Source organism: Lampetra planeri, chromosome 72 (genome assembly GCF_965212315.1).
Source record: "Lampetra planeri chromosome 72, kcLamPlan1.2.h2, whole genome shotgun sequence".
NCBI classification, from domain to species: Eukaryota; Metazoa; Chordata; class Hyperoartia; order Petromyzontiformes; family Petromyzontidae; genus Lampetra; species Lampetra planeri.
The window spans coordinates 3,272,661-3,296,111 of NC_136177.1; the positions used below are offsets into that span (position 1 = coordinate 3,272,661).

The 23,451-nt window shown below is 49.6% G+C and overlaps 2 protein-coding genes across 2 annotated transcripts; one reads left to right on the top strand and one right to left on the bottom strand.

Moving 5' to 3' along the window:
* Positions 1-356: 356 nt before the first annotated feature.
* Positions 357-9,203, bottom strand: LOC144737611 (zona pellucida sperm-binding protein 4-like). The gene is made up of 13 exons (XM_078620375.1): positions 9,135-9,203; positions 8,672-8,745; positions 7,737-7,826; positions 6,785-6,906; positions 4,940-5,054; positions 4,257-4,391; positions 3,885-4,063; positions 3,470-3,567; positions 2,965-3,092; positions 1,833-2,022; positions 1,210-1,345; positions 971-1,064; positions 357-682 (listed from the first exon to the last, which is right to left on the bottom strand). The coding sequence occupies exons 1-13, from the start codon at positions 9,185-9,187 to the stop codon at positions 426-428; spliced, it is 1,671 nt and encodes a 556-aa protein (XP_078476501.1). The 5' UTR covers positions 9,188-9,203; the 3' UTR covers positions 357-425.
* Positions 9,204-9,469: 266 nt separating this feature from the next.
* LOC144737640 (zona pellucida sperm-binding protein 3-like) lies at positions 9,470-15,465 on the top strand. Its single transcript, XM_078620404.1, has 10 exons — positions 9,470-9,588; positions 10,074-10,285; positions 10,716-10,832; positions 11,406-11,505; positions 12,167-12,344; positions 12,729-12,864; positions 12,962-13,056; positions 13,807-13,901; positions 14,299-14,427; positions 15,286-15,465. The coding sequence occupies exons 1-10, from the start codon at positions 9,534-9,536 to the stop codon at positions 15,414-15,416; spliced, it is 1,248 nt and encodes a 415-aa protein (XP_078476530.1). The 5' UTR covers positions 9,470-9,533; the 3' UTR covers positions 15,417-15,465.
* The last annotated feature ends 7,986 nt before the right edge of the window (positions 15,466-23,451 follow it).

The following is a 23,451-nucleotide window of genomic DNA, read 5'->3' on the forward strand; positions in this document are numbered from 1 at the left end:
GTCACCCGAATAGCTCAGTGGGTGTTAGTCACCCGAGATACTAAGTGGGTGTTAGTCACCTGTGAACGAGTTGGTAAAATAAAGAGTGTGTTACCCGTGAAGTCGTCTCCCGCCGAGTTACTACATTACACATGTACACCGTTTGCTTGTTTTAGGGAAAAAAGCTTAAATAAAATCTGGATTCAGATTATTTAAGCATGGCAAGGTGCTATTGTTTGAAGAAGCCAATGGCCTAAACCTTGATACAAATTACTGCTATCGAGTGACTTGCCTTGGGGAAGAAACGTGAACAAATGCAGCACTAATACTGCCTACATATTGCACACACACCTCGTCAAAGGTTAGGACAGCAGTAGCAAATTTAAGAATTTTATTTTTGTCAATGGTCAGCAAGACATGCAAGTTCCAGCAATCACAAGTAGTCATCAATAGCTACTTCCGTCGAGCGCCACAGCCCGGCTCCTGCGCCTTCTGACGGCAATGGCAGCAGACAGGAGCGCAATTACGGCTGTGGCAATGACGAGGAGAATGGACAGGGTCCCAGCCGAGGCCCACGACGAAGAGGGAGCCTCCAGCAACAGAGCCGCGTCGTTAACAGGTGCTTCTTCAAAGAGCACGGGGCCCTGCAGCGACACCACGTGCTTTCCTACCACGCTGGAAGCGTCAGAGATGGCGTTGCGCTCTGGAACAACAGAAATCGGTTGATGACTACTGGTCCATACGAAAGGACATTATATGCTGCAGGTCAAGTTCCCTAGAAAATCGAACGAGTAGGTAATTTTGGCATGTCACAGTTTGTTAAAAACCAGTCTGCAAAGTCACAGCAAATGTGCTCTAAATAGAAATTATAACATAGCAACATGACCACCAACATTAAAACCCCGTTGTCATCTGGACAAATCGTTACTCTGCGAGGCTGTTCTGGGTATACAAGTGCAAGATATTCAATAGAAGGCGCGGTGGTGCTCACGGTAGCGCCTGGTCTGTCCACACTGCCGATTGCACTCGGTGAGGAAGTTGGGGCTGGAGCTGTCGCACACCACGATAGAGCAGTGCAAGTAAACCTGTGGCAGACAGAATGCATCGCTCCGGTAAGTAAAGTTTCCCCATGTTTTTAGGTAGTACTTTTGCTCTCCCCAGTTGTACACCGTAAACATCATACCTCCATGGTGACCTGGTTTTTAATGGCGGAAAAAAGCGGGCACTCACGAGGTCACGGGTGGTGCTGCGGTCAGAGTTCATGAAGGCGAAGGCCTGGAGTGCCAGACGCTTGTAGTGAGAAGGCAGTGGCAGGTCAGCGACACCAGGGAAGGACACACTGCAACAAGGAGACTGCACGGGGCAGCTGCACAGGTAAAAGTGCCGTTAACCTTCAATTCAAAGCAAGTGTCAGGTATCGGATTGAATGCACGCATCTTTATTGCAATATGCATGCAAGGATGAAGGCCACTTTAGTCAAGACATGTTCACGACCAGCAAGGCAAGCCCAATTGCCAATATGCAGTGCATCTGTGCAATGCAACCATCACTGAATATAGTCGGCCTTGTCCAAACCACCAGCTCTGGGAGGCAGAGGGTGGCTGTGTTAACATCCAGAACAACCCAAGGAGCGTTGTGGCCATTGATATTTTGGATGGCACTGCAATCTTGCTCAAGCGACGCCAGTGCTCAGTCACCATTACATGAACTGTTGTCATTGAAAGGCGACGTAATTAGCACAACTGTTTACGTGGGGAAAAAAAGAGACAACCAATGCCTCGAACCAGGTTGCCTCTGCAGGCCCTGCTGTGGCCGAGAGAGGGTTTAAAGAGCACTACCCCGCCCAGCCTCACCCATCCACCACAAGCTTCCACTGCGTGGGGTCGGTGGCATCTGCCGTGGGCGTGGCCCAGCAGTCCTTCAGGAAGAGCACCAGTGTGGGGTCAGAGCGGTGCAGCAGTGACGCCTGCACGTAGAGCGGCGTTCCCAGCAGCGTTACCAGCGGGTACTGCCAGGGCTGGTACGGCGTGGTGTAGGAGTTGTCTGGCAGCGTGCAGATATGGTTCACAAGGCATGTGGATTAGTGGTGTAAGGGTCCTGTTTAGAGCACATTGGACAAGGCACACAGAGTCTCTAAAACGTGCGCATTACTTTTGAATAGAACTAGGGCCATTATCGCAACTTTGTCCTGGCATAGAAATCGTGGTTGATATTTCATTTGTATTTTTCATAATAAATGCTGTCACCCTCACCTCCGCATGGTTGTCTACATACTGTATACAACGGCATCGCTAAATGTCTGTAGATGCTGCAACGGGCACGGTATCACACCGAGGGGTAGGAATCGGGTGCTAACAGTTGGCCAAACTCTAGTCAATTGATAACGAATGAAGCTATTGACCACCATTCGTTCAAGCAAAGGTGACCTGACAAGAGGCTAAGAAAGCCAGTCAAATTTGCCTTTAAACAATGCCCTCAAGGAGACCGTTTTGGTTGATGGGTTGTGCAAAAAGATTCATTTGGTAGAGCCATGGGAATTAAGGGCATTGTCATCCCTTTCAATGTCGGCCCCACACTAAAATGGTTTCAGCTGGTCGTTGCTAGATTCAAAACCACGGCAGAAGTTAGCATTTTAAGTTACACGTGCTACCATGGAGAATGTGCAAGTCGTTTTAGTTCATTTATGGATAATTATCAATCTGTTGGCAGGTTCACAATACTGGCAGCACAGCCTAGCGCAACGTTCGTTTGCAGTTCAAGTCCAGCAGCTGTGCCGATTAATGCATTCAAAAATCGCATGCAGTGGAAATTAAACCAGGGTTGAGCTACTAGCTGAGCAATGGCTAAAAAAGCACGACTTTCAGCTGGCTTCGAGTCAGAGCTAATAGACCCAAGTTTTCCCTGGGTAGAGCGACATCACAACCCGTGTTCAAGGTGACATTTGTCCACTCAGGTGCAAAGGGTGTGGGAGAGAGGAGTACTCACCAGTGAAGACCTGGAGCAGCAGGGAGAGGGGCCCAGTGGCCGTGGCTGGAGGTGGCGGTGGAAGAGTGCTCACCTGCACTCCAAGCTGCAGGTCTCCACTTCCAAGGAAGCGGCATTGAAGAACCATCCTGGTAAACAGACACCACCAGCCAAAGGCATGCACAACGTCCCTCACGGCAGCAAGAGATTGCAGGAGCGACACAGCGGACCGATAGGGTGTTTTGCAGACGTACCAGTGTAGGGACCACCTTGGTTAATACCGTGTTTACATTAGCCACAAGCTATATTCCTACTATTTCAAGATGTTAAAGATCCTGTGACGAGGAAAAGGCGCCCTTGTGCGTTGAATGTCCCAATTTAATGAATAAATAGTTGAATAAGGAAGCAGATTGGTCACGGTTCTGCAAATATTTATGGTCGCAGGGACAGTGGACATTTATGGGGGTGGGTCTCCTCTGCAAGACTTATGCTTGACCCTCATGAGCACAGCACTTGCAGTGCTTACTTGTATGTGGACGACTTGGTGATGGCGACGCTTCCATCAATGCAGAGCTCCCGCTCGGAGACCAACATCAACTCGTACACGAGCTCCTGCCCACTCCACTGGACACACCAAAAAGTAGTTCACACAAAACGATAATGCCATTGAGTGATCAAGCAGAAGAATGATAAGTGGTACTGGCCAGGAGTCCAAATTGCTACAAATTATATATTCGAATCCCCCCAAATTCTGCTTTGGCACTCGATTCATTTGACACTCAATCATAAAATGACCCTGTTCTTTATCAACTCGTGCATGATTGTGCTCTGCACATCAATGAGTTGTGCATCAGGAAGGGTCCCGATGCAGCAGTTCAACAAGGCCAAACAACAACCATCAGGATGTGGGCAGGGCAAAGCAGAGTCCAGGAGCCCAGTACCTGCACAGTGGCACCACACGCTGCCATGGGTACGTCAAAGACTGCAAGGTCTGCAGACACCAGCACGGGGCTGCACTGCGCACCGCCACCGCCAGTCAGGTGCACAGTGCTCAGGTCCAGCGGTGGAGACGTTAGGTTCCGAGACACGGGCACCACAAAGCGCCCATCTGTGGTGCACACTGGGTGGAGAATGGCGGGGAGGGTAATGGAGAGTTCGCTGAATCGCGAAAGATGCCCCATGCAGCCCGTGGTGATGGAACAAGTTCAGGGAACCAGCACAGCAGGATGCTACTGTGACAACATAGAACCTCAAAGCAAGAGCCTAGTTTAGGTAGTGAATTATGGAACTTCTGTTTTGAGTCAGCTACGTACCAGCCTCACTGTAGAAGCAGCGGCGTAGAGTGGGGTCGTAGCAGCAGCCACTCTGTGCACAGACGTCCGCGCTCGGGACACTCTGCACAGAGTTGCATGGGAAGTTCCCGCTCTGACCAGAGCACGTGGCGATCTCTAACAGCAGCAGGAGCACAACAGGTCATCGTACAAAACCCCACACGTACTTAAAATAAAACGGCATCGTTTGAGCCACGTGTCAAGTAAGTGAATGAGTGTTACTTGGCACATGACCAAATCACCCGAGCAATGCACGCAATCTCAGAAGCAGAGCAGGGTTGAGTTTACAGCAAAAATGGGCAAACACGTTGCTCACTGGCTGTAAAAGGCTCTGACAGTGCAGCACAATTTGTTGCATTTAAGGTTAGTGCCACCGAACCGCGGCCAACAAGGAGCAGCGCGGTGAAGCATGGTCAAATTAACCCTCACGACCCAGGGCATCACCAACCAGCAGTGCATTAGGAAAACGCGATTATATGGTGCAACTATTGCAATCAGCCATTGGGGGGGGAAAGTGCATCGGAAAAGGATTCAAGCTGCAAGTTTGTCCAGTAAATGCCAAGGGCATGAAAAGCAGTTAAGCCAGCAGACCTATTCTATAGCACCAAGTCACAGGTAGTGCAGTCTGTGGGTCCGATTAGCAGAGTCAAATCAATGGTACTCACCTCCAGCCCTCGCTGATCTTAGGTTCTCAGGGCAGTCGATGGTGAAAGCCCAGAAGAGCCCATTGAGCCCCTGCCGCATCTCCTGCAGCTCCACCTGGATCTTCCTCCTGCCGTCCTGGTGAAATAAGCAGACCTCAAAATCGGACTCGGGGCCAGTGCTCCAGGAAGGCTTAAACAAATCAGCAGATTTCGTGCATTCGACATTGTTGGGCGAGGCCAGGCTAATGACAAGTAAAGCTGTCAAATGGGAAACCCGCCACCACCTATCACCCAAATTAAGGCAGGTAGACCGCACGTGGGGGTTGCATTCCTGGGTCCGAAGTCACTTTCCCAGGTAAACCCCTGTCATTGTTCAAACGGATGCTGCGCTGCTCCGTGTGTAATACAGTTTCCATATTGACCTTGCCACAAAACCTCCATTATGCTTCCCACAAACACATAGCACTCACAAATTACCACCCTTCACAAGACTTTCATGTCTTGTGCAAACAACCTCAAGTAGTGCATATATTTCTGGCACAAAGCTCGTATGTTGGTTAGGTCTGCCACTTACATTTTGCCGTTGTAGCTCATACATGTCCAAGTCCTGTGTGCAATATTTTGTGACATCTACGTTGGTTTCTTAGAGGTCAGCTTGGATAGTGACCTTCTGTAGCAATACAGTGCCGTTTATTCTATACCAAGCATCAAACTGCTCCGATTCCCTTCTTTGCATTGAATAGAATCGTGAAAGCTGCATCCATTGGCAGGCGTGAAATACACAAACTGAAAGCTTGTTTTGCCGTGTAAGTTTGGTGATGTAAGAGTTAACCGTTCACACATTACCTTTATTAAGGTGGCCACTTTGGTGAAATGGACGTCTAGATGGCAAATCCTTTACCGTTAAGTACCGCAAGAGAACAATTATGCTGGAGATAAGACTGACGAGACACAGACTAAAGACAAAAAAGCAATGCAATGAGGCAAGGCCATGGGCAATAAAGGATACTTAGGATTGGTTTAAAGAGTAATGTAGCAACATGGCATACTACAATGAACAAGAGCACAAATGGCAAGTGCAAACCAAGGTAAACTGATAAAAAATTAACCCGTAAAAACAAAGTTTTTCACTCTAAATCCTTTACATGCGTGGCGGCTAGAGTCCTCTCGTCCTCTGGCTTGAGATGGCTGCCACCTATGGGTCAGATGATTGTCTGCCAGCATTAAGCAATTGATAATTAAATATTCAAAAATTGTATCTTAAAGTATACAATTTTGGAAAAAAATTCAAGAAAATTAATTGTCACGCACAACGAGTCTGTGTGCAAAAATGTCAGCTTGATTGGATCACGGGAAGTGGGTTAAAAAACGACCGAAAGATTTGCACGGTCGTAAGCAAGGAAGCGAACTTAATAAAGGATTTAAAAAGACAAGGATGGCAAGATCTTGATAACAAGACATATGGAATGAGCATTGCATCGATTGTACAGGGATACCGATCAAGAGAATGAGCTGCTGTATAAAACTAGAAACATAATCGCTACCACCTAGGCATGATCGAAATAACCATATCTTGTAGGCATAAATAGAAAGGGCAATGAAACTCATCTGAAAACAAATTTCAGAGTGGACGCCATGACAAAAAAAAATCAATCTTTGAAATAGCTATAAAAATGAAATGCACGAGCTAAGCAAATGCGGAGGGGAAAATACCAGTAGACAAAATCAAATTTCATTATGGCCAGACATCGGTGTCATGTGATAGCAGACCGGTTATGGATTGCGAACATCAATTTTGCTACTACCACAGCAGTCCCAGCGGGTACTTAGCATCGACGCAAGTCACAACGGTCTCCTCGTGTTCACCTCCACGCGCACGTGGCAGGCATCACCAGCAGCAGTGAAGTGGAGCGCAGCACCGTCCCTCGCGATGGAGAAGCCGCAGTCCCCCTGCACAGACTCCACATCCACGGCCTCATTCTGCACCGCTGGAGACATCAAGAACAAAGTTAGAAAAACCTGCATCTGGATGGATTGCGCACCACAAGTTCATGTGGGCAGCGTCACTGCAAGCGAGAGAAACAACAAAGTATGGCGTTAGTGTGAACGCGAATAGGAAATCTCCACAGAACCAGGAACGTCTCTAGGACACAGGATCCTCAATGCACTGTTGGAATTACGGCACTCCCAAACCTGCACAACGACCTCGTCTAATAGTTGCTAGTAAATAAGGCAGCGTGTCGGATTTAGCGACAAGATCTCCCAAGTCGTCAACGGAGGACTCCGGTGGGAAATGCAGACGATGCGAGTAGAGAACCAGAGTCTGACAGGAGTCATCAGGTTCAGTTTAGAACGGAAGTCACGACCTTGCATGAAATGTTCCAATGAAAGGGAGAGCGCCCATTGGGCAGGCAAGCAAGAGGTGGTATCGATTAATAAGGGATTCAACCGTCTAGTAAACACAATTATCCTATGGAAGAATAAGATTTGATTCTCGTCGTCGTCCGATGTATTAGACTAGTTGAAATGAACCATGATGCAAACACATTATTACGCTTTGAATTCCAGATTCTTAAAATTTCCATCGTTCATGCGAATTACATTTCACAACACGAACCAAAAATAGACACCGAATATGAGAAATTGCGAGGTCAAAGCGAATCGAAAACGAAGCAGTTGTGACCAAACAATTGACCAGAGAATCTCAGCCCCGTATCAATTTGATCGTATCCTTGGAGTGGCTTCATATATTCAATCATACAATGGATCAAGATGTCAATTATGTCATCATGATTTAATTGAAAGCTCGTCGACTCACTCCATACAAAGACACGGTAGTCACTGTGAGAGGAGCTGCTCCATCCCACAGAAAAACCCAGGGTAGAGGAGATGCATTGCTTCAGCAGACCTGGGGGAGGCAGTTCAGAAGTTGAAACGTCAACATCAACTACACCTTACGGAGCAATTAAAAAACAGCCAGCGACGGTTGGTGGGTGGGCGCAGTCCCTTTACTTTACTGTGCACACAAGTCTGTAAGGTGTTGCTTTTTTTTATTTGGCGCAAAGTCAAAAGGCACGTGCACGACTAGACAGTATGAACCTCACACCAGGGATCGTCAGCCTGCAGCTTCGAAGCCGTTGGTTGAAACATTATATTTTGGTTGTAGACCCCTGCATTATACTCTTGAAATTGTAGTAGAAAGTTGCCAAGGTAGAGCCTGATATGCAAATTATCAACGCGAGTGCACAGTTCCTTGTTACTATAATGGAAAGGAACAAGGTCATGATGATTTTGCACGCGAGTGTTACGTATAGTCCTGCGCAGTCAAATGTTGTACAATTCACCATTTTAAGTAAAGTTGCAAGGGCCGTGCCATCAGTCACCAGCCATATTTTTCGAAAGCGTTATTATCGTAAAAAGGAATATGCAAGGGAGAGTTAATGTCCCCGAACGCCCCCTTTTCCATGCGCTGGAGGATTATTAATGATCCACGTGCCAGCCTATGCCCAACGGCAGCCATCACGTCGCGTCACGTGACCGCTCCAACGGCAGGCACACAACAAATTCACCCCCCTCCACCTCGTCCAGGCAGCGCTCATGTTGGTATCTCGTGTCGCCGATAACGCTTTTCCAGTTCACCGAGAGACGCCGCAATTAGTCTTGTGCATGGCGGTGTCCATACACACGATAGTGGTATTGAGAGAATGCGCGATGTGGTTTGCATGTGGCGACAGCAGCAGCAGCGCCCCCTACCTCTCGGCTCCCCCAGCGTCCGCGGTCCCAGCGACTGTCGAAGCCTCGCGTGGACGGAGCCCAGGCAGAGGAAGCTGCGGGAAGTACGAGACACGTGACTGCCAAGACAAGAGAACGCATGGGGAGGAGAGAGAGGCAAACACCGCACCCCCCCACAAAAAAATAAGTGGCCCTGTAGCGATTTTAGGAAGGGCCTATTCAAGGCCAGCACGGTGCACGAAGGAGTTGGTGTAAACAGCGCCACGCAAAGCCACCTTTGGAACCCCACCACCCACAATGGGGCAAGCGAGACATTTCAGGACCGCATTTCCACGTTTTTATCTCAATGCATTTCTCCATGCAGGTCAGTTACCCAAAGCGATATGGAAACGCCCTCTCTTACAAACGTACACAAGACTTCATTATCCAGAGCTGTTGAGGAACATCCCTGAACACCACTCAGCACGCCCCTCCGCCTCCTCACCTGGTCAGGAGCAGGAGAAAAACTCGCAGAGCCGCCATCGTAAAACAAATCATCAGCTGCGTCGCTTGCCTTAGGCCATGGACCCCTTTTATATGGAGAGCACTCAGCGATCCCGATCCAGATTGGATCAGATCCACCCACGCATTGTCTAATCAGCGAGATTTTATCAGAGCAGATCGAGTCACTCATTGTCTCATCAGTAGAGGTTTGCTCGATCTCGGCGCACGTGCATGGATAGGAGCTGCACCGCAAATCACGCGGCACGTACGCAGGAGGAGTTAATTGGTTAATTACTGAAACTGAATGAGGCCGCGCGCAGATAAAAGCCCCGAGTCGGGACAGTAGCTGCGTTGGCTCTGCTGGTGCCGTGCTAAGTCTCGGTTTTTTGTCGTCCTTGCGATGGAGATCACGAGGGCTTTGTTTTCGGTCTTGGGGTTGTTATGTCTTGCCTCTGGTGAGTGGAGTTTGGTCGAAAGATGCTTTTACAAACCTGTGTTTTTGTCGTTCAATGCAATTACCGTGTTGACTGATGTGAACACCATAATATACTCGCACTAACGATGGGTTTGGTAGTGTGGCGTGGTGGTTAATTTACTGTTCTATATACCTGAACACGAATTTGCGTCCTGGTAATGTTAACATTGGCGACAAGTGTCTAGACCTGGGGCTTTGCCATAATTCGGCCCGTACTGATCTGTATGGTCAAACTGACGACCGCAATGTGCGAGACTTGATCCAGTAGTGGATTACCAAAACGTATTCTTAACCTGTCGTAACGCGTGTAATACATTTATTGAGGTGCTACTGGGTAATTCGAACTCTTGCATTAGCAGCTCCGTGTGGCTGATTGACTCGAGGCTCTGACACTTTCTACTGCTTCACTGACCACCTGTGTCACTTTGGGTAACTCTCGCGTCTCGTCCCGTGCGGCACCGCCAGCTGCAGTGGCCACCTCCGCCACGGTGAGTGTGGTGTGTGACGAGGCGACGCTCACGCTGACCGTGAGCAGGGACCTGTTCGGCACGGGTCACCTGGCCCAGGCGAGTGACCTGTCCCTGGGAGTGCCAGCCTGCCCCGTCACTGGGAGCGACGCCCTTGCTGGGACGGTGACCTTCCTCTACGCACTGGAAAGCTGTGGCAGCAGCATCCAGGTAACTGGCTGCTAATGCTGCTGTAACATAATCTGCGCAATCCAACTGCTTTATGTTTTTGCAGAGTATAGATGCAGAAGAATTACAATTCCGCATTCGAGTCAAGCCAGACTTCTTCAATAACAGCGGGGTTTATCGCTTTGAAGTCCCCTTAGTATTTGTAGATCGGTCATTGCATTATCATGTTAAGGTCTGTTCTGGTTGACCAGTCGTACATTATAGCTTTTTTAATCTTCCAAAATACATTGGGAATCTGCATCTGCCATGGTTGGTGTGGGTGTGTTTTTTTTATGGTGGACATGTGCTAGGTGAATTATATAAACCAAGGAACTGCTGCATTGGGTCTTTCACCAAGGTGTTTGAGCTTTTTTTTTTTTATTCCGCTAGCATTGCAATAGGTAATAAACCCCACGTCTTCCTCCCTTCTTAGATGAGTGCAGAGCTGCTGTCTTACGAGAACTCCCTCTACTACCGCCCCACGTCCAACACGGGCATTATCCGCACAAACTACGTCGCCGTGCCGGTCGTTTGCCGCTATCCCAGGCGAGTTCACCAGCAGTCTCTTGTTGACATTTGCTTAATTTAGAAGTCCAGCTAAACTGTTTACAATTCTACCACTGTCTTTAAAAATTACGTGCCGTTTCGTGTGCTTTAGCTTTGCGAGGCCTGAGTTTCAATAAAGCCAATGTCAGCGAGTTAATCCACCGATGGAAAGTCTCCGTGCTGACTGTCGTGGGGGTTTTTAGTGGCAACTTTACTGATGGCTTCACATCAAAAACGCCTGTCGTGGCCTGTCTCAAACATCCAGCCTTGCAAGTGTCCACGCCTGAAGTGGTGCATGCATTGCATACTGAATGAACCACGGTTCTCTTAATTATATACTCCATTCCCCCAAGTCGTCTACTTGCTCTTATTTGGTCCTCGTCGGATAAATGTCTTGCAAGTTGCGATGTTAAATATACTCTGAAAATATGGTTCTGTATCTCTTCGCTTGTCTATTCGTTGTAAGATGTTAACGACATTGCAATAATAATCTGGTCACAAATTGGTGCAGTTGAGCATCACCCACCTCTGCTCTTTGTAGAGAATGTGTGCCTGATCTCTTCCTGACTGCAGGAAGGGGAACGTGTCCAGCAATGCCATCAAACCCACATGGATCCCCTTCAGCAGCGCCAAGGTTATGCAACAGCAGCTGAGCTTCACGCTGAGGCTCATGACCGGTCAGTGGTAATACGAGGACGTTGATTGCCTATTATGCACATGGCTACTACCAGGATGACAGTTTAGACTATAAACCCTTCAAGATGTTTGCTTGGTATTGAAGAATATGCCAGATATATGCCCTTGGTCCCTAAACTTTATCTGAGGTTTAAGAATAGGTTTACCCCTTTTTTCTGGCAACAAAACTGGTGTTAAAATGTTAAAACGCCAAACTGAAACTTTTTTTTACAAGGAATCGTGTCTACATTAACCACTAATTGTGGTCAGAATGCAAACAAAACAACTGATAATATATGCATTGTCTTTGAAACTGATTGGTCCACACCAGACGGATTTCTGTCAGGCCAAAAGACTCTGCCAGAAAGAAAGCGGTCTCTGGTTTCCACCAAATGAGTTTCAAAGATGATGCATATGGTTAATGCAGACATGATTCATTTGTAAAACGTTTCAGTTTGCTGTTTTAACATCTTAACATCCTGTTGCCAGAAAAAAGGGAAACCTATTCTCATTTTGGTATTGGCAAAGGAGGTCCCATGATTTATCTGGTTTTCTTCCACAAGCAGTGGCGTGAGCAAGCACTTTCCTGGCTGCGCTTTTAGTCTGCACTCGGCCTTGGCAATTGTGTTTTGAAGATGTCTAATTGTGTTTTCTTTTATGAAGACGACTGGAGTGTGGCGCGACCTTCCACCGTATACCAGCTGGGCCAGACTCTGCATGTCGAGGCGAGCGTGCAGACACTGAACCACGTTCCACTGCGGATCTTCGTGGTCAGCTGCTTTGCAACCCCGGTTCCGGACAGGAACTCTCCCCTCAGCTACCAGATCATTTCTAACTCTGGGTGAGATTTCTCTCCTAATCCCACCCGATGAATGTTTATGCTTCTTGTCTTAAAGGTGGCATTCCACTGCTTGAGTATATAACAGAGCCTGACATTGGAATGCTGCTGAATCTTGCTCTGATGGTTAAGCCTGACCGGGTGTATGGTTAATAATTTTTATCATGTGGTGTCTGTCGGTACATTACTGATGAGAGATGTGGTCAATGTGCGTCATTGGTGACTGATTTGGTTTGCGAGTGGGAGGGGCCCCTTAAGAGGTGGGCTTGGCGCACCCTCTGTGCAGTATTATACAGTGGAAGAGGAGTACTACATCTCCTAGCGCTGGCTTTCTGCTGGCCTGCCCTATGTAAAGTCACGTGTCGTACATCTACGGTGCCTGTGCAGGTGTCTGGTGGATGGCAAAGTCTCGTATGATGCTCACCTCACGTCTGGCTTCCTGCTCCGGCAAAGTGACAACGTCCTTCGCTTCTTCATAGATTCCTTCCGCTTCCTTGCGACGTTGACCAACAGTGGCGATCAGGTGATCTACTGTCATTCAGGCTTCTACAGAAACCACCTTTTAGCCACGTGGTAGGCAGTGTGGTTGAGTAATAACCATCTTCCTCTTCTCGGTCTAGGTTTTCGTCTTCTGCCAGCTGAAGGTTGCAGATGTTGCTACATCTCCAACGGCTGTCAATAAAGCTTGCACCTACAGCCCCTCGGCTGCATACAGGTTGGTCTGCTTCCTTGTATTGCTCAGCAATTTGTTTTTCAGTGTCTTCCATCCAATAGCTCAATCCATGCCTTGCATGTTGGCTACATATTATTGCATGCCTGTGTGCTTAGCTAATATCCCTGAGACCTGACTTTGGTTTCTAGCTGCAACTGGTATTACAACATTTCCTGTGCAGTCTCACGGGTCTTTTCTTGTTTAGATGTATTCAGGTGATTATTGGTCATAGCCTGCACTTGTCTTGAGTTTAGCAACAAGTGTAGCGGCCTGCAAACGACGTCTGTCATTCGTTTGAGCTCCTTTTGAAAAATCACAGCCTCGTAGCCAGAGTTCAAATCTCACTCGTGGCTAATGTCGGCGCATCAACCGAGCCTCGCCTTCGTAGTTTTTTTTTTTTTCCTCAAGCTGATCACCAGGGCTGGTGTGTAACAACCTTGGAAGTGGTCCTGGTCACAGACTTTCCCTTCATGCTACAAATACTTTCAGTACTTTCCTATAATGCTCTGACTCTACAGGTCGGGTGCCGTCATACAGTTAAACACAACTACGCCCAGAATTGTATTCCTGGCCACTGCTCCCATCGAGTGGTATTGTCGCCATCGCTGTGGTCGACCGTGGTGCTGGCCAAATGGTACATCGCTGTACGTTGCTTTCCCTGAACGGGTGCTCAATCGGCACTTTGCTCAAATGTGAACGGATACGAGTAAGCATTGCCTGTGTAACTACAGACGGCGTTTGTGTGCAATGCAGGTGGGTCTCTGCTGATGGCTCTGACTCGGTGTGCAGCTGCTGCGAGTCCACGTGCCCCAGTGGAAGAAGGCGCAGGGATGTGGCAGCAGTGACTGGTGAGTACAACCGTCGTATTCAGCCATTTAGTCTTGTACAGAAAACCCTTGAATATCAAGGCAGTTACGTTCTTGGAAAGTGTCAGAAAAGCCAAACTGCGACATTCACTATGGTAAGCCTTGCCTAAATAATGGTGTTAGGGATGTGGCAATCAGGAATGGAGGCATCGCGATTGAAATAAGTAATGTGCCAAATAAACTAAATAGAAATAATCTCGATTTAAAGCTTTTGTGACTGCAGGGATTCATATTCTTGGTTTTTTTCGGTAAAGTCACGTAGAAGGAAAATACAAAAATTATCATGACGTTTGGATTGCAACACAAGCAATCATCATCAGTTGTGTGTGGGCTTAAGCCTGGGCATTCGCTGCATTACAAATGTGGTCCTCTCACTCAGGACCGTCGTATGCGGTGGAAGATGTGATGCTGGGCCCCATCGTGATTGCCAAGCCCTTCTCAGATGGTGCTGAGCCAAGCAGCCCTGCAAAACAGCAGCAGCCACGGGTTTCTACATCTGCATCCAAAGGTAAAGCTACCAGATTCTTTCATGGCACATTTTTTCCAGTCTCGGTTAAAAGCTATTTCTCATACTTTGATACTGGCAAAAAGGTCCCATGATGTATCTGCTCGCCCAGGGATATAAATGCTCTGATGCATGGATTGTCGTTGTACTGTTTGCCTTTTCGCGTTTTCTGGTTTGACTCGGACTAACCCATAAAGAAGGTTGTCTGATGTAGACCAATCCGTTTCAAAAATGATACCTATATAAAAGAAGCATGTTCACCAAAAGTACGTGCGGTTAATGCAGACCTAATTTAAAACCAGGACATCCATGAGGCAATGACGCTTTAAGGTTGACCTCTCATGAATTGGCAGTCTGTAATACTTAATCTCTATACGGAACTTTTTGCAGTTTGGGGAGGAAGCAATTTGTTTATGGAAGTCTGGTTTCTTAATCCTTTGAAAGGGCCTATGACATCCAACTACAACCCCCTTCCCCAATAACAAGTTGAAAAGGTACAAAACACGGATATTACAGCAGTGCCCTAAAAGGTATGACCAACAAATATTGCCATGATCCTTCTTAAATGTGCTTTGGTCGTCAGATGTAAATATGTTTTAAAATCTCAATTTGTTTAACATACCTAATGATATTTGTGATTATTTTTTAATAACATAACATGTGTGACGTGCTGAACTAAAGCCATCCACCAGTGTTAAATGGCAAACCTTGGTGAGTGACAAATTTGAACAGTACGTCTTTCACACCTTGACCAAATACTTGGATAGGTCAAATGCCCCCACAACTTCCAGCATGTGGAAACCCTAGCTTTATGGCTCCGCAGTTACTCACCAGCCCTTTCTCTCAATTGTTGTTTTACAGGTGCTGCTCCCGTCCTTGGTCTGGCAGTGGCTGCGCTGGTGATGGCTGTCGCAGCAAGCGCCACGGTGGCTTTGTTTGTTTCGAAGAGGCGTCACACGACTCCTTCAAAGGGATTGGAAACGAGCTTCTGATCTTCAGTTGCTTTGCCTAAGTTGTGATAAATAAAACTCTGGTGCATTACTACTTGTCTTGTGGGGTCGTTGCTTGGCGTTTCGAGCACTTTGTGTAACAACACCATAGCCCAGTTCGTGAGGGTGAGCATGGAAACAATTGTGGTCTCCAATTCATGCGTGCCAGGACTAGTAGGATGTACCTAATAATGGCAAATGGGTTTTTTAAACCTTCCCAATTGTCCAAGCTGGCAGTCGTTGTCCATGTACAATGGAGCAGTTGAACAATTTCAAGGAAGAAATCTATTCCTATGTCACTTTAATCTTCCATAAAAATGGCCCCAGAAGTTTTTAACCGTGGCAGGAATTGGGCATTGTTGGTACATTACAAAGACGGATAATGTGCAACAACCGTGCAAAAAAAATAGGCGCATTTAATACTGTACTTAAGCTGGTTGGAGTTTTACATGTGGAAATTTATTTCCAGAGTGCCCACAGCCTTAAATCAAAATATTACCGGTAGGAACAACAGTTCCACACTTCCCAACAGGGATTGGTGATCTGTCTTGCATAGCCACGCCCTCGATTTGTATTTCATAGAGTGCTTCGGGCGGGCTCGGCACCGCGTGACGCGCCGCCCAACGCCGCTTGCGCCGCGTGACACGGATCGCACGAATGCTCTGTCCAACCAAACTCCTACCTGCACACTCCGAAGAAACGTGTTTAGTCATCCTCGGGATGTGAGCTCAGAAGCTCTGTCCATTGGATGCATGTCAAAGTTACAACAACCAACAATACAAGCTATGGGAGTGCATAGTATCTTGAAGGTACATAAATTACACTATACAAAGTATATACGTTCAAATAGCATGAATACACCAAATCCCATGCTTGTGCAAATTGGCCCCAGACCAGAGTTTTGTGGTGGTGCTTGTGTGGTTGTGCAAGGTGGAGTTGAACTGGGGGTGCGGGCTAAAGTAGTGCAGCGTTTGTGGTACCTAGCTTTACAACCGTTGCATTTGATAGACTTTGCATTGACGTTCTTGCCACAGCCGCCACAGAGGAAAAACGGGCCTGGATTCAATTCAAAGTACCCAGCAATTATCAAAAGCCAGCTCCAGTATGCTGGGAGGCCTGGGCTTGGCTGGTGAAAAAACAGGAAAGTGCGAGTGGTGATGTTGCCATTTGCAAGTGCTTTCATAGTACTTGGTCTCTCCACTTTGAACAAGCGGTAACACTGAAGAGACTGCATGTGCAAGGAGTTATTTTCATAAGTGGGGCGTGTGATTCTTCCAGTTGACAAATGTAGTCTTTCGTGCTATGATGTGAAAGTCTGGAGCAGGTAATGTTGAGGTCTCGTTACCGTGCCACGTTTATACCCCCAAAGAGTCTCCTACGGACGAGGAGATGTTTGCCACATAGATCATTAACAAAAAGCTTGTCATCTCATGAAGTTTTGCAAAATCTAGGCAGAGCCAGAAGGCCTGGGGATATGTTTGTACCGTGACCAGGGCACCTTGGGCAGCCTGGTGAAACCTCCATGAATAAATTTTTCCTCATTCGTCAGGTATGCTGGTGTGTGAATTTAAACTTGGAGAGTCTTAAGTGAGAGCTCTTGGGGCTCGCCAGATCTGTCCATATCTCTGCGGTATAATCTCATGGGGCACAAACATGTCAATTTAACCCTTTGGTGCTTAAAATCAGTCAATGATTGGATAAACTAAAGCCCCAAGCTTCTTAACGAGGGATGTATTTATGGCATGTCTAATCTGAAAGTCTCTGAAATTGAGAGTGGGGATATTATATCATCCGCAAGCTTTTGAAAGACATCACCCTCCCGTTTGCATGTGTAGTGACATAAGAAGGGAGGGGCTGCTGGGGGCTCTGGGACCCTGGGCGGGCCAGGCGCTTAAGCCTCTTGGCGCCAGGCGTTGGGTTCCCAGGCGCTTAAGCATCTTGGCGCCGCCAACGGGGGGGGGGGGGGGGGGGGGGCCTGTGTGTGCTCTGTGGGATGTCTGGTGGCGCACACGGCCCCACCCCTCGTTGGACTAGGCATAAAAGGGGAGCTCCCTGGACAATCAGGGCCAGTCGTAGCTCAAGACCCAAGACACAAGACCAGCCATCTGAGGACCCTGGGATGTTGTGAGAGCCAGTGGTGGGACTCTGGAACTCCCGACTCTACGACCTTGTGAGGGCGAGTTCCAGAGCGTAGCCAGAGTAGAGTATCCAGGCTGTGTACCTAGGCTGTGTACCTAGGCTGTAACAGAGTATCAGGAGTGTCAGGACTGTTGGAGAGTTGGAGTGTTGGATTGTAATAAAGAAGTTACCTCTACAAGTGTCTCCGGAACCCGTTACATTTGGCGTCAGAAGTGGCAATGGAGACAAGAAGTAAGCCACGTACCTTCAGTCCTGACGGCGATGTCGAGGAGCAAGCGGCGACGGGGCAGCCAACTCGGGCTGAGCAGCCGTCCACCACACCTGCCGATCCTCCTCCAGCGTCGGGAGGAGCAATGGGGGAAACGTTGCTTTGCCTCACTGAGCTGCTCCACGCCACCGTCTCCATCCTGGACGACATGCGTCGCTCACAGGCGGAGACAGGAGGGAGAGAGGTGGCGCAGCGGCCGCGCCATTCCGCCGGCTCCAACACAAGTATGGCAGCTGTTCCCGCCGCAAATACATCCGGGTGTGTCGTCACTTCTGCCGGGGGAGCAATGACCGCTGGGAGCGACGTGACTTCCGGGCCCAGCGTGGGCCAACCAAACGATGCCGCGTCATCAGCGCTGCATCCCTCACCGCCGGGTGACAGCTGTTTGCAACCAAACAACGCCGCGTCATCAGCGCTGTGTCCCTCACCGCCGAGTGACAGCGCTGCGAACGCGAAGCCAGCGCTCGGACCAGGTCAATGGTCCGAGTTGGCCCATAGGGTCGTTGCTGCGGCGGCAGGGTCCTCTGCCGTAGTGGGTTCCATCGAGGGCGTTGATGTTCGTATGTTTATCGATACGGGTGCGTCGGCGACCATCATTTCAGACATAATTTATAACATTCTGCCTGATACATGCCGTCCCTTGCAGCCAGTTGATGCGCCATGCTATGCCACAAATGGGGGTTCGTTGGGCATCACCGGACGGATCAATGCTCAGATCCGCATTGCTGACGTCCAATTAGTTGGGCCCATTTTGGTCTCATCAACCCTCGCCGTTCCGTGCCTCCTCGGAACAGATTTCTTGGGGAAGATGCCCATTAAAATTCTCATTAACAAAGGGTGTATTGAGCTCCCCTCCGGCCGACGCATGGCCTTCCTGCCCACACCCACTCGGTTGCACTCCGCATCTACGACGGTGCAGGCGTTGGCGGCCTGCACAATTCACATTCCTCCCGGCTCTCAGATGTTAGTTCCCCTCCGGTTTCGTAAACCCCTTGACTACGACGCGTTCATGGGGGGTGCTGTGATCGGGCCTTCGCGTTCAGCTGAGCGGGTGTCGGACCTCGTGTGTGCACAAACGCTCGTGCGAAGCGACCACGACCCCTTTATCCACGTCCTTAACGCGGGATTGGAAATGGCCGTTATCTGTCACGGAATGGTGCTTGCTCACGCGACGCTAGCCCCGCCAGAAGATGTGATCGTGGGTCACGTAGGGGGCGAGTCCTCTTCCGTTGCCAAGCCAGGTCCTGACACAGGATGGCTCGACGCGCTTTGCTCCACTTCTGCCGATTTGTCACCATTACAGCATGCTAAATTACGCACGCTGCTGAGCGATTTCGCCGACGTTTTCAGTCAAAGCAAATTCAACATTGGCTGCACTAAATTGCTAAGCCACCACATCGACACGGGTGATGCCGCTCCAATTCGTCAAAACCCATTCCGGTTGAGCCCGACCGAAAAGGAACATGTACGGGTGGCCGTCAACGATATGTTGGCGGCCGATGTCATTGCGCCATCAAATAGCCCATGGGAGGCGCCATTCGTTCTTGTTAAGAAGCACAACGGGAGCCTCCGCTTTTGTGTTGACTTCAGGAAACTTAATAAGATTTCTGTGGCCGACGCCTACCCACTTCCCAGGATGGACGAGTCGCTCGATGCCTTAGCAGGTGCGCACTACTTCTCCACCTTGGATCTCCCCTCGGGGTTTTGGCAGCTACCCCTTGATGATGCATCCAAACCAAAAACGGCCTTTCGCACGCCGCAGGGACTGTTCCAATTCAACAGACTTCCCATGGGTCTTCACTCGGCCCCGGCGACGTTCCAGCGCCTGATGGAGCTGGTCCTCGCTGGGCTCCAGTGGGATTCTTGCCTAATCTACCTCGACGATGTAATCGTATTCAGCAAAACTTTTGATGAACACCTCACGCGATTGAAGGCAGTTTTCCTTAAAATGCAGGCGGCTAACCTCAAATTCAAACCGCAAAAGTGCCACCTCATGAGGGATTCGGTTCGTTACTTGGGCCATATTGTCAGCCGCTCGGGAATTGCCACGGACCCCGAAAAGACAAATTGCGTGCGCTCATGGCCAACTCTTACCTCTGTTGGGGAGGTGCGGAGTTTTATTGGCTTCGCCTCATATTATTGACGATTTGTTGCGGGATTCGCATCCATCGCGAAGCCCCTTTACGCATTAACGGCCAAAGGGGTAAAATTCCGTTGGGGAGAGTTAGAACAGGCATCGTTCAATGCCGTCCGAAAAGCACTGGTCGATGCTCCTACCCTGTCTAATCCAGATTTTACCACTCCGTTCATTCTGGATACAGACGCCAGCAACACCGGAATTGGAGGGGTGCTGTCGCAAATTGTCAATGGAGTGGAGCGAATCGTCGCCTATGGCAGCAGGGTGCTGTCGCCCGCGGAGCAACGTTACTGCGTGACGCGCCGCGAATTGCTTGCTATCGTTTTTTTCATAAAGCAGTACAGACCATACGTGTATGGCAGGCATTTCACAGTACGCTCCGACCACGCGGCGCTACAATACGCCTTGCGAGTGGACCAACCATCTGGACAGCTCTCGCGTTGGCTCGAGATCCTCCAGGACTTTGCGTTCACTGTCATTTACCGCAAGGGGATTCAACACGGGAACGCCGACGGGTTGTCGCGACTGCCGACCAATGGGCACTGTGCTTGTTTTTTGGGTGCGGGGCGTTGTAAGCAGCCTGACGGGGGTACCGCCCCCATCCCTTGCGGCCGCGGCCGGAGATGGGGTCGGGGACCACGGGGCTCCCTCCACGCAAGTTCTGCAGGACGCATTGCTGAGCCTCGGGTTGGACGACTGGGGACGTCTTCAGATGAAAGACGTCTCCCTCCTCAAATTGAGACGCCGCGCTAGGGATGCCAAGGGTCACAGGGGGCAGGGGGGCCCCGTATTATATGTCATCCGGGAAGGCGTCCTCATGCATTGGGATGGGGGGTCCCAATCCCACACGTTGGTGGTGCCCACCTCCCTGCGGGGGCGACTTGTGTGGGAAATCCACAGTCGCCTCTTGCACTTGGGTGTTCAGAAAACACTAGCTAAAATCCAATTGGAATTTTTCTGGCCGGGCATGGCAAACGATGTGGCTGACATTGTGCAAGGTTGCACAGAATGTGCACGGCGGAAACCACCTGCTAGGCCGTCCTGCCCGCCGCTCCAATCCATTAAGGTTTCCCGGGTCAATGAGATCGTCGCATTGGATATTTTGGGTCCATTTCCCGAAACTCCTCGGGGTAGTAAATACCTTTTGGTTGGGGTCGAATATTTTACCCAATGGGCCATGGCCTGGCCACTCCCCAACCAGTCTGCAGCAGCCATTACAGAGGCCTTTTTCCAGGGCTACGTCCTGGATAAGGGTGCTCCCGAACGCCTGCTGACCGACCAAGGGAAACATTTCTCTTCCACCCTGTTGCGGGATGTGTGCAACCTGCTAGGGACACACAAAATTCGCACCTCGCCATATCACCCCCAGACTGACGGTATGGTCGAGCGATTACATAGGACACTTACCTCCATGCTAAGCAACCAGGTGTCTGAGTCACAGACTGATTGGGATCTCCACATACCTGGTGTCTTGGCCGCCTATAGAATGGCGCCCCATGCTGCCACGGGGTACTCGAAGTTCTATCTTATGTATGGTAGGGAGGTTTGCCCCCCAATCGACGTACAATTGCGCATTAAACAGCCCGCACCTAAGGCTAAGATTGCCGACCACATCCGTGCTAATGTGCGTCGTCTCGTGGATGCCCGGGAGGCTGCTCAAAATAACTCAGAAGCCCGTCAGCTTGCCAATGAGCGGTTGCAGAATCTCCGCACGTCCCGCCACGTTTGGGTAGAAGGGGACTGCGCCGGGCTCCACTACCCGCAGGTACCATTGGCTACTTCCTCAAAACTGCTTAAGCCTTGGAGAGGCTCGGTTGTTATTATTCGCGTTCTCCGCCCGCAGTGTGTCAGGATCCAGCATGGCAAGCGACGTTGGTTCGTGCACCCGTCACGTCTAAAACCTTACATTCAACCCTACACACCTCCTTCACTTCTTCGGGGCCGAGAGCGCGACATGTCTGACGAGCCGCGCCGCGATGATGTTGCTTCTAACTCTCGGGCAGGTCCCGCTGTCCCGCCCTCAGGTGCCTTGGGAATGAAACCCGCTACGGCCGACCCAGCGGGAACAAGCTTGCCCGCGGGATCAGCGACCCAGGACACAAGCGCAACAGCGGGTCGTCGGTCCCCTCCCGCCTCCGTCGCGACCGATGGACCTGCCACTCGGACTCGCTCCAAACTCAAACGATTTTCATGACCCCCGCCCAGGAACTCTCGTCCCAACGCGATGCCACTCACCTTACCATCGTGTATAGTGGGCGATTGGGGCGTCCGTTCATCCTGCATATATGTGTTTATACAGTGTTGTTCTGCATCGGTGACCACAAGAGTGGGAGAGGCGCTTTCTTCTCATTTTTTTTTCTTGATTTGTCACACACTCATTCTGATGGTTAACAAATTATTTATTGTACAATTGTATCTTTTTTTTGACAGCCGGGTCGGCTGGAGGCTACGTAGAGGGGGGTAATGTAGTGACATAAGAAGGGAGGGGCTGCTGGGGGCTCTGGGACCCTGGGCGGGCCAGGCGCTTAAGCCTCTTTGCACCAGGCGCTGGGTTCCCAGGCGGGTCCAGACGCTTAAGCCTCTTGGCGCCAGGCGTTGGGTTCCCAGGCGCTTAAGCCTCTTGGCGCCGCCAACGGGGTGGGGGGGGGCTATGTGTGCTCTGTGGGATGTCTGGTGGCGCACACGGCCCCACCCCTCATTGGACTAGGCATAAAAGGGGAGCTCCCTGGACAATCAGGGCCAGTCGTAGCTCAAGACCCAAGACACAAGACCAGCCATCTGAGGACCCTGGGATGTTGTGAGAGCCAGTGGTGGGACTCTGGAACTCCCGACTCTACGATCTTGTGAGGGCGAGTTCCAGAGCGTAGCCAGGACTGTTGGAGAGTTAGAGTGTTGGATTGTAACAAAGAAGTTACCTCTACAAGTGTCTCCGGAACCCGTTACACATGCAAGAGGTCATAAACCATTTCCAGCCCAGACTCCCAACTTCAGTAGATTATCCGGTGGCTTAATGGGGAAGGGTACACCCGATTTTCACGTAGTTATTTAAAATCGAAAAAATGTTGGGAAATTTTTGTATGGCATTTTTTTTGGTGTGTGGATTTTTTTTGTGTTTCAAAAAATACTCGGAAATTGACCAATAAACATGCAAGCAGACAAAACAAATATCCGACTGTAAACAGTTACTGTATTTACTGTATCATACCACTGCAATCTCGAAGACTGAATAGGGTGATATACGTACTATGCTCTTGCTTCAATCGCATTTGACGATCGCTGGACTGCTGCAGCTTTTTAGAGTTGTGCTCTTGTGAATACGCTCACTTTTCTCCTGATCGCATGACATATGTCGTGATTGTAGCATCACTACTGTGTACACGCACACGTGTGACGTCACTATGCCGGGAGCGTCACTACCACGTGGGTCTACACACACACATGACGTCATCCCGGCTGTAGGCGGGAATGACGTCAGGGCCGGTTCTGGACTCGGG